Below are 12,953 nucleotides of genomic sequence, written 5' to 3'. Positions count from 1 at the left end.
GGCAAAATACAACAGCCGCGGCCGCCCAATCAGAGTGCCACAAAAGTTTGAGTGAGGAACTTGTTCATATAGGTCTATAGACTACTCCACCAGAAAATCTCATGATAATAACCATTGTGTGTGGCTCTACAGCCTCATTTTTGGTGGACCTATTTTGGTGGTTCGGCGCATTACGCGAATCCGCGCATTACGCGCACGGACACGGTAGTCGAGCAAGAGCCGCCACTAAACATGAAAGTCGCAACCACGCATGAAGTAATTCAGTACATGCTTAACTTTGAAGGTGACATAGTCTAAAGAGTCTCAATGTGCGGAGCTTATTATACTGGGGTCTCTACTTCATGGCTGCATCAATTTTGCCAGCAAAGCAAAATACATGAAGGATGTTTGTTCGAAAGAAAGACGTTACGAGCATGCAGCTGAGAAGACTATCTATTGGGAGGGGATCAAGAAACCAGAAACTGTTTTTGAATGTGACATACACATGATAAAAACTGCGTTCAATGTTGAAATTGTCAAATACCATAGGTATCTGGGTATCTCCTAGGATCTGTCATCGTATCTCGCTAAGACCTGCGGAAACACAACAATTTGAGTAGTGATCCTCCATGTGGACTTCCCTGCTGGTTTCCACCGGGCATATAATCCATGGTCTCAGATCATAAGTCACCTAGCGTTGCAGGTAGACTCGATACGCCGTAACTCGAGGCTGAATACTGGAAAGCTGCCTCGGTCCCTGCTCCCACCTATGCATGCGGGTATGTTGTATTGTGGATACTGCTCGGGCTTCAGGTGAACCCAGCCCCATCCTCTTGTCCTTTCACTTTCGTAACAGGTTTCTGCTGCGCCAACACCTCGATTATGCCCGAAACCTCCTCTGCCTTCTTCCTCTGCGCCTCTTCGTCCGCCGGATTCTGTAGAGTATCAAGCCCTCCGAATAACCACAGCTCCTGAAGGTCCCGTATCAGCGTCGCGATGTCTTGCGTCGTTTTGATCTACCACCATCAGTCAGTAAGAATATTCACGACAAGTGAATCCTCAAGAAAAGGCAACATACCAACCCAGCAGTCTGTTCCCTAATCGTCAACTCCTTCCCAGCACTCGTTGCGTAGTCATTCGCCGCATTCATAGTGCTCGGCGGCGCACCATCCATCTTGACCGCTTTCAGGATCGTGCTCAGGTAGCCATTGCCGGCAGCAGGGTCGGGATCATCGTTTCGAGGCGTGATGGCGTCGCAGAGAGCTTCTGCACGCGCTGGGGGGCGTCAGTGGGCGTGTCTCTCGAATAAAGATATGAGGGACAAGAGTGTGAAGGTGAATAGTAAAAAGGCGCCGTAAATGCCCAGCTGTCTACCCATCGCTGCAGAGAGGAGAAGAGAATGTCTAGAGTAGAGAAAGCATGTCTACGTGCATAGCATCTGGGTCAGGCACTCTACTTCGTGCTCTCCACCTCGTACTCGAACCGAACAACGAAGAACAAACATACCAAGCAACGCCTCCTTCGTTCGCTTTGAAGGGTCCATACCAGCCTCAGGAGCCAGCCTCAACCCCAGATTCGGAACGTGGGGAGTCGGGTCGTGAACTCCGCATCCTCTCACGATGTCCACGAGGCTAGCCTCGCTTCCACTTATCGATAAGCACACGCGTGCACGGTCCCAGACGCGTAAATCCGTCTAGAGCAGCAATGTGACGAGCTGCATTTCGTGGGTCGGGTGTGACCTGGACCATAGGATGGGAAAAGACGTTCAAGAGCCGTCAGACCCTGATCTCCAGATCGACAACCCTCCAGCACTTCTGTATGCATCATGGTGTGTGTTTAGTTGCGAGTAGTATGTCGATCGATCGTAAAATGAGATGGCAGAGTAGAGTTTTAGCCTCATGAAAGTACTGATTCCGTCATATAGGAAATGGCCGCGCTTGGTATAATGATTCGCAGGGATGCCGCAAAGCTTCTGGTACGGTCAACTCCTCTCCCAAAACACTATCCTCCGCTGCAGCACTCGCTACAGGCCCTTTCAACTATCGACTCGCGAGGCTGGGCTGCGTCTCCGCAGTTGAACAGCAATTCATGTGACGAGATGAAGGGTACGCCCATCTAATATTCCCACGCCACAGCTGAATACAAGGGAATGAGCTGTGGCTTGATCTAAATTTCGTCTCCAGGTGAATGGAGGGAATTGTGGCGTCTATCCAAATTGACAACGTCGAGGTCTGGTACTGGATGCCTGGAACGACACATGAACGACAGGAACACCGTCCCCTGTCGATCTCGGGTGGTCCGCGCCCGCTGGCGATGATCCGTCGATCTTGGTCCACGCCTCTGCCGGCCCAACACTAACCCAACTCAACTCCTTCATCGCTCCCTTTCCGCCTTCTGTGCAAGGCTGGCATCCCAACACCGCACCAGTTGCAATTTGACATCAACGCATAGCTAACGCTACAACGCCCTATAATAGGCGTCCCTGTCTTTCCTCCCGCCTGCGCCCCTAATCGAGTCAAGCGCGCTGTCTCTTCCAACGGCCTCCTGCTAAGCTGGATGGTTGCAAGCTCGCTTCGCATTTTCTAGCCTGAACAACGACGCTGGAAGCCGATCCCTTTCTCCGAAAAAGCATAACTAGAGAAACTAGAACGTGCCCCACGACGCTGCGCGACGCACAAAACGGTAATGTGGTGCTAGGTTCGGAAGTCGCTCCGCAACGTGTGTGCGCGACGAGTGCATGCCGCCACTCTCCAAAAGTCGTGGTAGACGGTGGACTGGATGAGATAGTGATGTCAAGGCCTCCCGCCCGTCTGAGCAAGGAAGGTTCTAGAAACACGCAGCTTCGAACAGAATCCAGGTTTCTGCACCCTCTCGATATTGTCCTCACACGCCTGTCCTTGTTAGTGGCGCGTCCCCGCCGCGCAGCTGAGTGGATTTGAATTGCTCATGTATCGTGCAGGAGAATACGCTGTATTTGTGACGTGTCAGATGAACTTACCCACTTGACTATGTGCACCGAGAGCGTTTCGTATCTTGCGAAAAATCCTCATAGGTGAAATTGTGCTAAAGATAGCCCATGTCACTCAGGGCAACCAGATACGAAGAACGGTTTGTGGCTGGCTGATCTAGAGCGGGAAGAGAAAAGGACCGTTTGGAAACATCCAAAGGAGTTGGTCAAGAGCACGTTGAGGCTGAAACTTATCTGCCCATGACTGTGACTGATGTTGTGAATCAGATTATATGGACTGAGCAGCATGTGCTGGGCCCTGATTGATTGATGGTGTTGTGTTGCTTGTATGCCTACCCTATCGTGTCCTGTCCTGTCCTTTTCCTTCGTCATAACAAAAGAAATATTCTGCCTTGTAGTGCCTACGTTGATCCTCCAAAAAGTGTGATAACGCCGGAACGCCTTGCTTGCACGTGTCCTCCCAGTGCTGAAGTGCTGATGTTGTATATATAGCGACAAAGTGAACGTGGAGCAACAGGCATGTCAAAGAGGTTGCGGAGCCGCAAAGGACTCTCAAGGACACACCAATGACAACTGGAAATGTAGTAAAAGCGATCAGTGTGCAGCAACAACCATGCTCTTGCGGGAGAAGAGAGAGAGCCTCTGCCTCATGGACTTCTTCGTGAGCTGAGGCTGGGATGCTACTTCGATGACGGATTGGTGCTTCTTGTGCTGCGTCTGCGGCGCGACATCTGGTATTGCAGGCGCCGAGGTGATGGTGGACAATGGTCTGCTGTAGTCCTGATCCTTCTTGATATGCTTGGTGTGATCATGGCTGCTGTTGGGCCTTGAAATTTCTGTCGCTGAGCTCTCTGCAAATTTGTCAGCTATGTTGCGTTGTGTCAGTGTTTGTGTGAGACTTACGCGACGAGGCCACGGAAGCATCCGAAGCTTGAGAGCCGCTAGAAGAGGGCTTACCAGCTTCATCTGTTCTGGTCAGACATGCCGTAATACTTTGTATGTTCGAACGTACCGTCTTCAGTGATGGACATGACTGATAGGGGGCTTCTCCTCTTAGTAACAGAAGAACGACTGTTGATGGTCTTCTGGGCCTTTGGTCGATGCTGTGCAGGAAGCTGGGGTACAGCAGGTACACCCGATGCGTAGCTGAAATAGTCGCGACGCACAGGCTGGCGTCCACGCGAAGGCGTCTCCTGGCGCGACTGCATCATCGTAGAGATCGAGAGCTCACTGTTCGTTCTCCTGCTGAGGCTTCCATAGCGACTGTGACTGGGAGAGGAGGCGATAGAGCTGGGACGTGATCGTGAGTTTGGCGAGTTTACAGACTGGCACAACGCGGCGCCGGATCTCGCGGATGCACTGATAGAGGGCATAGACCTGCTCCTTCGAGCAGCCGCAATTCTGGTCCTCAATTCCTCGGAGCGCATGGCCGTGGGAGTGGCAGACAAGGCATCTGCACCAGCGTGAACAGGAACATGCTTATATGGAACCTTGGATTTCGGTTGTTCTTGAGCAGCTACTTTTTTCTTGTGTTCTTGAGCGGCTTCCGTTGCCTTCTTGAGTTTCGAGAAGAAAGCCATTGGTTCAAGTAGGAGATATGTTCGATCACCCAGGGTGGATGTTGGAGGATTGCAGCGAAGTTCCGAGTTGAATATTGCGACCATGTGTCAAACCCAGGCCGTGGATTATACTTTAGCAAATAGTGGCTCAACAAATAATCCACCGGCCTGAGCGAAAGTTGATTGCGTTTTGTCAATGCGTGTTTGATAATGGCGCTACGGAGATGGACCGAATTATCGCGATGCAGCCATAGGCATTAGCCGTGACTGGTGAGTATTTAGAGTCGTTAGCTCCCGCTCGCGTCTATCAGCCCATCAGGAACCGTTAGAAAAGCGCGTGGCGAGTCCTTCGTATACGGTTGAGGCGGACGGAATAGTGGATATGGAAATTTGCGGTCGAGCAAAAGCACAGAAGACAAGATCGGTGGTCTCTTTGTGTTGAGGTGCGACGCTTCGACTTTCAAGCTTCTGAGCAAAACCAGTTTCTTAGTTTCAGAGTGCGGCCATGACAGCCACAAGCGCATCTACGACTAAAGTTAGCACAAATTGCTTCTCGGACACAGATAAGAGTGAGGTGATGCCCTCGATTGGTGCAGGAAGTCGAGATCGAACGCACCCCAGGAACGTCGAGGGACGTCAAGAACGTGGTCACCCTGTGCATGCTCATCACTGATAACGCAGTCAGCTGTACGGAGGTATCTGGGCTGTGCGAACATTGGCCAAGGGGGATCCGTGATTTTGGACTCTGCCGCGCGCTGACGTTCTGTTGGCAGTTTTGCGGTCCCAGCAAATCAAAGTTCCAGCCGGATAGGCCTTCAGCAACCGGTTCCGAATAAGACTAGATTCCGCTAGTACCAACTGAACCACTATATGTGATCAATTATCGTCGTGCCGTGTTCTGCTGCAACGATTTATGTAGCGTATCGAAAGAATAGCGGGCTCCGCCCAACTTTGGTGAGCGTCAAAGCGTTGTACTCTCCGCGGCCAGCGAAAGCCACCAAGGACGAGCTTCCTGTTCAGTGAGGAGAACATACAGCTTGGATCTGCCTCTTACCAGCTCGATTTCCCTTTTGGCGATGTGTTCACAGAGCTGGCCTCGATTCCCTGCATCCAGCTGCATGGTAGCTACTGATTTGCGTTTGTGTTGTGTCAACGCTTGCGCGGTTCTGTGGAGATGCTGAAGTTCGCTTGTATGCTTATACCAGCCATCGCGTGCGTCTCGATCATCGACGGTTGGCTGTCCCATCCACCAGGAACAGGTGGACCTGATGCCGGCCGGCAGCGTATCTTTGGGGAAGTTCCACTGTTCTGGCTAGTCCCGCCAGGTGGACCCTCGTCCACTTCTGAGTGAAGCTGAACGGTTGGCATCTGAATAGAAGCCATAGATCAATGGATGGTCGTCAGCCTCAACTGTCGTTGCTCTTGCTCGTGCTAGACCCCGACCAGAGGAAGAGCGTGCCATGAGAGTCCAGACAGACGCAGCCATCAAGAGATGACTAGCATGATTCGACATAATGTGGGGTAAACGTGCGTTGGGAGAAGGGAGGCTGAATGAGTGGTTCAGGGTCTGCTGCGCTGCAAGTGGACAAGCTCAACCGTGCTTGAGCGCAATGAGAGACCCTGACGCGTGAGCTGTAATTTCATCGAAGTCGAATACCTCCAGAGGCATGTCCGTCGTCAGCGCGCGTGACGAGCTCAAGAGAAGTTGAATATAGAGCTGAGACACGTGATACACAAAAGCTCGAGCTAACGAATGGTGACACCATTGCGCGCCAACGCAGGCAACCGATCTCAACAGCGCAAGTCAGAATATGCGATTGACGATGTAAGGTACAGGATGTCGAGAATCCGCAGATGGGATGTTATGCAGATGGTAGCGTGATGTTGAAGGTGGAGATCAAGAGATCAGCGCCAAGCACATGTCGTCAGAGGCTCAGGTCTGGGAAAGGAGTGCTGGCGCCTGCTGGCGGTGACAATTGCCACACCAGATCGAAGCTCATGCACGTCGCCGCAGCACTTACCCCCCATTGCGCACTTATCCTCTGCATCCATATCCCCGCCGTGGTGTTGCGGCTCAAGTACTTTAGCCTTTGCCGCGGTCCAGGCTTTTCTTAGCAACTCTTATCGATACCATTTCCGCTGCCGTGCTGCCGTGCTGACTAGCGTTGAGTTCCGCTGTCCGTTCTGCAGGCCGCACTGGCAACGCGACACCGGCGACGATCATCCTCCACCGAGTACCCGTCGCAGTCACGATACTGCGCACCGAGCCTGTCGCTAACCCCACGCGCATTGCGCATCGCATCGAGGCGCCCCGCCCCCTTCCTGTCGGCGCGCACGCAGCATCTGCCGCCCGCCCAGCGCGAACCTCGCACACGACGCCTGACCGGCATCACGCCCTCGGAACCAGCCGCGCCGCCCACCTCTGCCTTGCGCGCCCCGTCGTGACTGCATTCCTCGCTGCGGAGGGGACATCTGTCGCCGCCCGAGTGCTGGCAGAGACCTCACGTGGAGAATGGCCCTGGTAGCGCCACCGGCCCACGATCGCAAGCGCGTCAAGGTCTACGAGCTCAAGAACAATGACTGGTTCGACAGAGGCACGGGCTTCTGTAGGGGGGTCGTAGTGAATGTACGTCCACGTGAATATGTTGCAATGGGCACGGCTGATATGCGCTGCAGCAGGAGGAGGCCAAGATTGTGGTGCTGTCCGAGGATGATCAGACGCGCCAGCTGCTCGAGACGCGCATTAGCAAAGACGACGGCTACCAGAAGCAGCAGGACACACTCATAGTATGGACCGAGCAGAATGGCACCGACATGGCCCTCAGCTTCCAGGAGCCAGAGGGCTGCGCCAACATATGGTGCGCCTATCGAGTGTAGCATCACAGTGCATGCGCTGACAACGAATAGGGACTTCGTCAATGACGTGCAGTCGCGCTTGCAGCAGCTAGCACAAGGTGCGTTCCTTCCTCTTGCGCTCTCATGGCAGAGCTGATCTAACGCAGACGATGGTCTTTCAGACGATATAGACCACATTGGCCCCATAATGCTCCCCAACCCCGACCTTGGCAACCTCCACGAGATCGAGAACCACATGCGCGCTGCAAATTCAACACCAGGCGGTCGCGAAGCCCTGGCCAAGTTCATCCTGGCGCAAAAGTACATTCCCATGCTCATACCATTGGTCGACATGGCAGAAGATCTCGAGAGCGTATCAGATCTGCATCGGTTATGCAGTATCATGAAGATGCTCATCTTACTCAACGACACCTCCATTATAGAATACGTGGTGCAAGACGACATCATCTTGGGTGTCGTTGGGGCGTTGGAGTGTGAGTGTCGTTGCGCCGATCTCTATGTACTGATTCGCTAACTTCCACAGACGACCCCGACTTTCCACTGCACAAGGCAAACCACAGACAGTACCTCTCCGACGAATCTAAGTTTAAGGAAGTGGTCAAAATCGAAGACGAGTTGATAAAACGGAAAATCCACTCGACGTACCGCTTGCAGTACCTCAAGGACGTTGTTCTGGCGCGCATTCTCGACGACCCCACCTTCTCGGTTCTCAACTCGCTCATCTTCTTTCACCAAGTCGACATTGTCCAGCACCTGCAATCGAACCTCCCCTTCTTGAAAGAGCTATATAGCATATTCGGTACAAAAGAGCAAAACTTGCAGCGCAAAAAGGATGCAGTCCTGTTCATTCAACAGTGTTGCTCGATAGCAAAGAGCTTACAGGCGAATGGTCGAGCCCAGCTGTACCAGAACTTCATCAGCAATGGCCTGCTAGAAGTCATCCAATTTGCCCTTAAGCACCAGGATGCGTCTGTACGTGTCGCAGGAACAGACATACTTGTTTCTCTCATAGACCACGATGCCTTAATGGTCCGCAGCTACATCTTCAAGGCTATCCAGGAGAAGTCGAAACCGCTGACAGACACGCTGATCGAGCTGCTCCTGATCGAGGTCGACCTGGGAGTGAAGGCGCAGATGGCAGACGCGATCAAGATATTGCTGGACCCCAACGCCAACTCGGCATCGATCGAGGCGCTGGGGCGGACGAACAGTGACTTCTTGGCAAAGATGAGAGGTCAACTTCCGTCAATACCTCAAACCGACTCCTTCATCCAAAACTTCTACGACGAGTCTGCACGAAAGCTCTTCCAACCCCTCAAGGAGCTTGAAAGCAGGGAGTCGAGTAAGTGATCTCGAATTTGTGCCATGATCAAGCTAATAGTGTTCAGTGGCCGATCTCTCGATACAAGAAGTGTCCTTATACGCTCACCTCGTTGAAGTGTTGTGCTTTTTCATCCGTCAACATTCTTACCGCAGTAAATACTTCATTCTTTCAGAAGGCCTCGCAGCGAGGGTAGGCCAGCTTATGAGCTGTCCAGAAAAGCACCTCAAGCTAAGTACGAACGCTCAGTTCCTTTCGTCAACACTTGCTGACGTGACGTAGCCGCTCTCAAATACTTTCGCACAGTCATTGCCCTACACGACGAAACACATAATCGCCAAATCATTCAGCATCAACTTTTTGAACCGATCCTACAAGTTTTGTTCGATACAATGCCGCGGGATAACCTCCTGAACTCGGCCTGCCTCGAGCTTTTCGAGTTCATCAAGCGTGAAAACATCAAGATCATCGTCCAACATCTCGTCGAGACATATCGCGAGAAACTTCAGGACATCACATACGTCGACACCTTCCAGAATCTCATTCTGCGCTACGACCAGATGCAAGAGCCAGTGACCACACAAGAGCTGGACAACTCCTTCACTAGCGTGGAAAGCGATACACCTGCAAGGCCGTCCAGCTTGGCCAACGGTGGCAAGTGGGGCCAAGGGTTGAGGGATGTAGACGCGGATGAGGAAGCATACTTCAACACGTCCGACGACGAAGACGAGCTGGCAGCCCCAGGAAAGACAGTTTTGAATGGAGCATCGCCAGTGCGACCACTGGTGAACTACCCGGATGACGACGCCGAAGAGGACGACATCGACATGGATATCCCACTTGCCATGCGCAACACAACAGCACTCATTCAGACCAAGGACGAAACCAAGTCACCGAAAACGACCAGCGCTGTAGGATCACCACCAGAGCGCATCTCGGAGAAGCGCCGCAGAGAGGAGGACGAAGAAGATGAGCTGCTTGCCAACATATCGACAACAACCGCACCCAAACGTCGCGCTTCGACATCAAGCAACACAAGTACTTCGAGTCTACGCAGCCTACGTCGAAAGTCGCCACAGATCAATTCCGGGAAAGATGGCGGAACACCGAAGAAGATATCAATATCGCTACCCGTGAAGAGCGGCGGCGAGAACAACGAGAACGAATGAGAGTATTCCATTACTTGCAGCGACAACACGGAGGAGTTCAGACAGGATATCGGCAAGCTTTACGTATACCCTTTGGTAAATCGCACACGAGCTCGCATTGTATGAACTGGGCTTTGCCAATCAATCATATCACTGGATGGGTATGGGCTTAGCGGCATGGCATTGAAGGTGTAAATACTGGCGTTCTATTACCTTGATGCTTTGGGAGGGGCGTAGCTCGGATGGATGCCAGTCTATCGACGTTGGATTCTCGAGCGAAGGACTTCGTAGCGTTGGTCGTATCCGGCCATGTACTATATACTTAGCATCCTTGGGAGCAGAGAATGGAGAAACATAACGATCGCTCAAACCTCGAACACTAAGGATCTCAGTGATGCCTGAGCAGACAACATATCATATACGAGGTCACGTTTCTTCGCGTCTCGCTAGCGCGTGCCTCTCGCGTTTCTTCCTTGAGTCAAGCTCCGCCGTATCCTGCTTCGTATCAGATCCAACCCCCACATCATCCTTACAACACCGTCAACACACACGATTCTCCTCAAACTTCAGAGCTTGAGGTTCTGACTCTCCACGAAGACTATCCGCATACTGATCATTCCAACACTGCTCACTCACTGCGCGCGATGAGCAACCCCGACCCATCCCCCACACCCCCACCCAACGCAACGCACTCTCACACCACATCCACACCTGCAGCCACCACAATGGCATCAAAAAGCCTCACACTCATACTCGCCACCACGCCTACCTTAGGGATAGGCAAGGGCGGCGGCCTCCCATGGCCACAATTGAAGAAAGAAATGGGCTACTTCGCGCGCGTCACAAAACGTACCTCACCAACCGGCATTAGCGAAGGAGACGCTGCGGGAGAAATAGCGAACAAGAGACAGAGGGTCAATGCGGTGGTTATGGGGAGGAAGACATGGGACAGTATTCCGGAGAGGTTGAGGCCGCTGAGAGGGAGGGTGAATGTCGTTGTTACGAGGAGTGTGGATGGGTTTAGGGGGAAGTTGGAGGGGGAGAAACAAGGAGAGGAGGGGGTGGAGGGGCCTATTGTTGTGGGGAGCGTGGCGGATGCGTTGGCGCAATTACAAGGCGATAGAGTCGGCGCGGAGGTGGATAAGGTCATGGTCATCGGCGGCGCATCGATATACGAGCAGGCTCTGAAGCTTCGCGAAGCAAGACACGTCCTACTCACGAAGATTCAGAAAGAGTACGAGTGCGATACTTTCTTCAGCGAAGACTTGGGAGGAGACGGGTGGAGGAAGGCAAGTGAAAGTGAGTTGAAGGAGTTCACGGGGGAGGAGTTTGAGGATGGGGTGGAGATTGAGGAGAAGGGGGTGCGGTTTGAGTTTTGTCTGTATAACAGGGTAGAGTAAAGGGCTTCAGCAACTCGAATGCGCAGGCGAGAGCCCAGCCCAGTCAGACCAGCTTCGAAGCAGTCGAACACGGAGAACATGTGGGCGATATAGTAAGACTGAGTCCAGCAGCAGGACTCACTCTCGTAGTTCTACTATTGAAGCTCCTTGCAAGGCTTACAATGGTACAGACTCGGTACTTGATCGAGGTGGTCCACAGCTTCCGCAGCTTCCGCAGCTACCCATGCTTTTGTATCACCCGAGATAGTAATCATTAAAGCGCCGCAATCCGAGGCACAAATGACGCCAGCGTAACACTTCGCTATCTTATATCTTGTGTATCCTCGCGTTGATTGTCTTGATCATCAACTTCTGATCATCGACTTCTGATCATCGACTTCTGATCATCGTTATGGTCATCCTGTTGCGCCTACCCAAACTTCGGGCAACCTACGTCACCATGTAAACAACGCTTTGGTTTTATCTTACCTTTCGTTCAACCATTCCCTGCACGATTATCGAGCAATGGTCGCACACGCTTACACGGTCGGTGTACACAAACTGGCCGTGCGACTAGCTCAGAGCTCAAGCGGAGTATGTTGGCCCGTGGCCCGCTTCGAACGCATCCGAAACTCGTCCGCCGTCAAACAAACGTATTGCAAGTTACAGAAGCTTCGAGACAAACACCGAGAGCTAGTATAAAACGCAACCGAACACTAGCGATAACAGACAACCGAGCAATCGCCATCAGCATAGCTTCCTGAGTCCCTGCACAGCAACAAGCTCCGCAAGCCATAACTCCTTTACAATGGTCGAATTGGTCAAGAACCTCATTCCGGCCGAGTACGGGTACGTTTACCCTCCCAATCTCTGCTTCCACTGCAAGTTGAAGCCAACTGCTCGCCTTGCAAGCAGCAATTGCTCTTCCTCGCAACCCCTCATTCTCCAAAATACCAGCTAACGACCCCTAGCTACGTCCTCGGCGCCATCGTCAGCACCTTATTCGTCGGCGCCTGGCACGGCGGCCGTGTCAATGGCTTCCGCAATGCCGCGAAGATCCCCTACCCCTTCGAATACGCGTCCTACGAGCAAGTTCAGACTGCCTCGCCCGCATCCAAGAAGGCCATGTTGGCTTTCAACTCGGCCCAGCGTGCACACCAGAACTTCGGCGAGAACCACCCCACCGTTATCGGCGCATTGCTCATTAGCGGACTGAGGTGGCCCGTTGCTACCGCTATCCTTGGAGCCGTGTGGAGCGTCAACAGGGTCGTGTACGCTATTGGGTACACGAACACTGGTGAGAAGAGTGGGAAGGGCAGGTACTATGGTGCGTTGTGGATGATTGCGCACTATGTGTTGATCGTCATGAGCGGTATCTCGGCCTACAAAATTGCTGTGGCTTAAGTGATCCAAGCCGTGCTGGGAATAAGGAAGGAGAATGGCATGCCTGGCACGCAGTCTATCATAAGAGTGGCGCACATCACAAAAATGGCCTCGCGGTATGGCGGAAGTGAACGATTAGCAGTCGTACCTCGTGTGGAGGCGATGCCTCATAGCTTGTAGTCTCCTTGCCGTTCGGCACAATTCGATCCAGCAAGCAAACAACATATCAGATATACCAATGTATAATTCAAAGATCAAGTCTTGATCGTCAAGTCCCCTCTTCTACGCAAGTTGTGCAGTATTGTCTCCCGCGCTATATCTCTTACTCCTTGCGCACCAGAAAATCATGTATACGAACAA

At 52.5% G+C, this 12,953-nt stretch overlaps 6 protein-coding genes across 6 annotated transcripts; 3 read left to right on the top strand and 3 right to left on the bottom strand.

Moving 5' to 3' along the window:
• Window positions 1-788: 788 nt before the first annotated feature.
• On the bottom strand, window positions 789-1,255 carry BU25DRAFT_347601 (uncharacterized protein; the record flags this gene model as incomplete). The annotated part of the gene is made up of 2 exons (XM_033703161.1): window positions 789-995; window positions 1,058-1,255. Coding segments are annotated over 2 exons (405 nt in total), but the record flags the coding sequence as incomplete, so codon positions are not given.
• A 2,286-nt stretch (window positions 1,256-3,541) lies between these two features.
• On the bottom strand, window positions 3,542-4,527 carry BU25DRAFT_460937 (uncharacterized protein; the record flags this gene model as incomplete). The annotated part of the gene is made up of 3 exons (XM_033710397.1): window positions 3,542-3,798; window positions 3,851-3,913; window positions 3,960-4,527. The coding sequence occupies 3 exons, from the start codon at window positions 4,525-4,527 to the stop codon at window positions 3,542-3,544; spliced, it is 888 nt and encodes a 295-aa protein (XP_033558963.1).
• Window positions 4,528-4,702: 175 nt separating this feature from the next.
• BU25DRAFT_133757 (uncharacterized protein) lies at window positions 4,703-5,277 on the bottom strand. The gene is made up of 2 exons (XM_033700534.1): window positions 5,123-5,277; window positions 4,703-5,030 (listed from the first exon to the last, which is right to left on the bottom strand). Exons 1-2 carry the CDS (start codon window positions 5,171-5,173, stop codon window positions 4,794-4,796), a joined length of 288 nt encoding a protein of 95 aa, XP_033558962.1. The 5' UTR covers window positions 5,174-5,277; the 3' UTR covers window positions 4,703-4,793.
• Window positions 5,278-7,018: 1,741 nt separating this feature from the next.
• BU25DRAFT_347506 (DUF625-domain-containing protein) lies at window positions 7,019-9,852 on the top strand (the record flags this gene model as incomplete). The annotated part of the gene is made up of 7 exons (XM_033703157.1): window positions 7,019-7,132; window positions 7,183-7,364; window positions 7,414-7,460; window positions 7,509-7,835; window positions 7,886-8,704; window positions 8,751-8,918; window positions 8,966-9,852. 7 exons carry the CDS (start codon window positions 7,019-7,021, stop codon window positions 9,850-9,852), a joined length of 2,544 nt encoding a protein of 847 aa, XP_033558961.1.
• A 704-nt stretch (window positions 9,853-10,556) lies between these two features.
• BU25DRAFT_347356 (uncharacterized protein) lies at window positions 10,557-11,231 on the top strand (the record flags this gene model as incomplete). Its single annotated transcript, XM_033703148.1, has 1 exon — window positions 10,557-11,231. One exon carries the CDS (start codon window positions 10,557-10,559, stop codon window positions 11,229-11,231), a length of 675 nt encoding a protein of 224 aa, XP_033558960.1.
• A 434-nt stretch (window positions 11,232-11,665) lies between these two features.
• Window positions 11,666-12,671, top strand: BU25DRAFT_133695 (membrane-associated proteins in eicosanoid and glutathione metabolism). Its single transcript, XM_033700533.1, has 2 exons — window positions 11,666-12,059; window positions 12,182-12,671. Exons 1-2 carry the CDS (start codon window positions 12,019-12,021, stop codon window positions 12,612-12,614), a joined length of 474 nt encoding a protein of 157 aa, XP_033558959.1. The 5' UTR covers window positions 11,666-12,018; the 3' UTR covers window positions 12,615-12,671.
• Window positions 12,672-12,953: the final 282 nt, after the last annotated feature.

This window comes from Macroventuria anomochaeta (assembly GCF_010093625.1).
Source record: "Macroventuria anomochaeta strain CBS 525.71 unplaced genomic scaffold BU25scaffold_29, whole genome shotgun sequence".
Taxonomy (NCBI): domain Eukaryota; kingdom Fungi; phylum Ascomycota; class Dothideomycetes; order Pleosporales; family Didymellaceae; genus Macroventuria; species Macroventuria anomochaeta.
This window is presented reverse-complemented; position numbering and strand designations above follow the sequence as displayed.

Coding starts and splice junctions, on each gene's coding strand:
- BU25DRAFT_133757 (XM_033700534.1), bottom strand. CDS start 5,173: ATGAGCATGCACAGGGTGACCACGTTCTTGACGTCCCTCGACGTTCCT. Junction 5,031..5,122: donor CGTCCCTCGACGTTCCTGGG/GTGCGTTCGATC, acceptor CTTTAGTCGTAG/ATGCGCTTGTGGCTGTCATG.
- BU25DRAFT_133695 (XM_033700533.1), top strand. CDS start 12,019: ATGGTCGAATTGGTCAAGAACCTCATTCCGGCCGAGTACGG. Junction 12,060..12,181: donor CTCATTCCGGCCGAGTACGG/GTACGTTTACCC, acceptor AACGACCCCTAG/CTACGTCCTCGGCGCCATCG.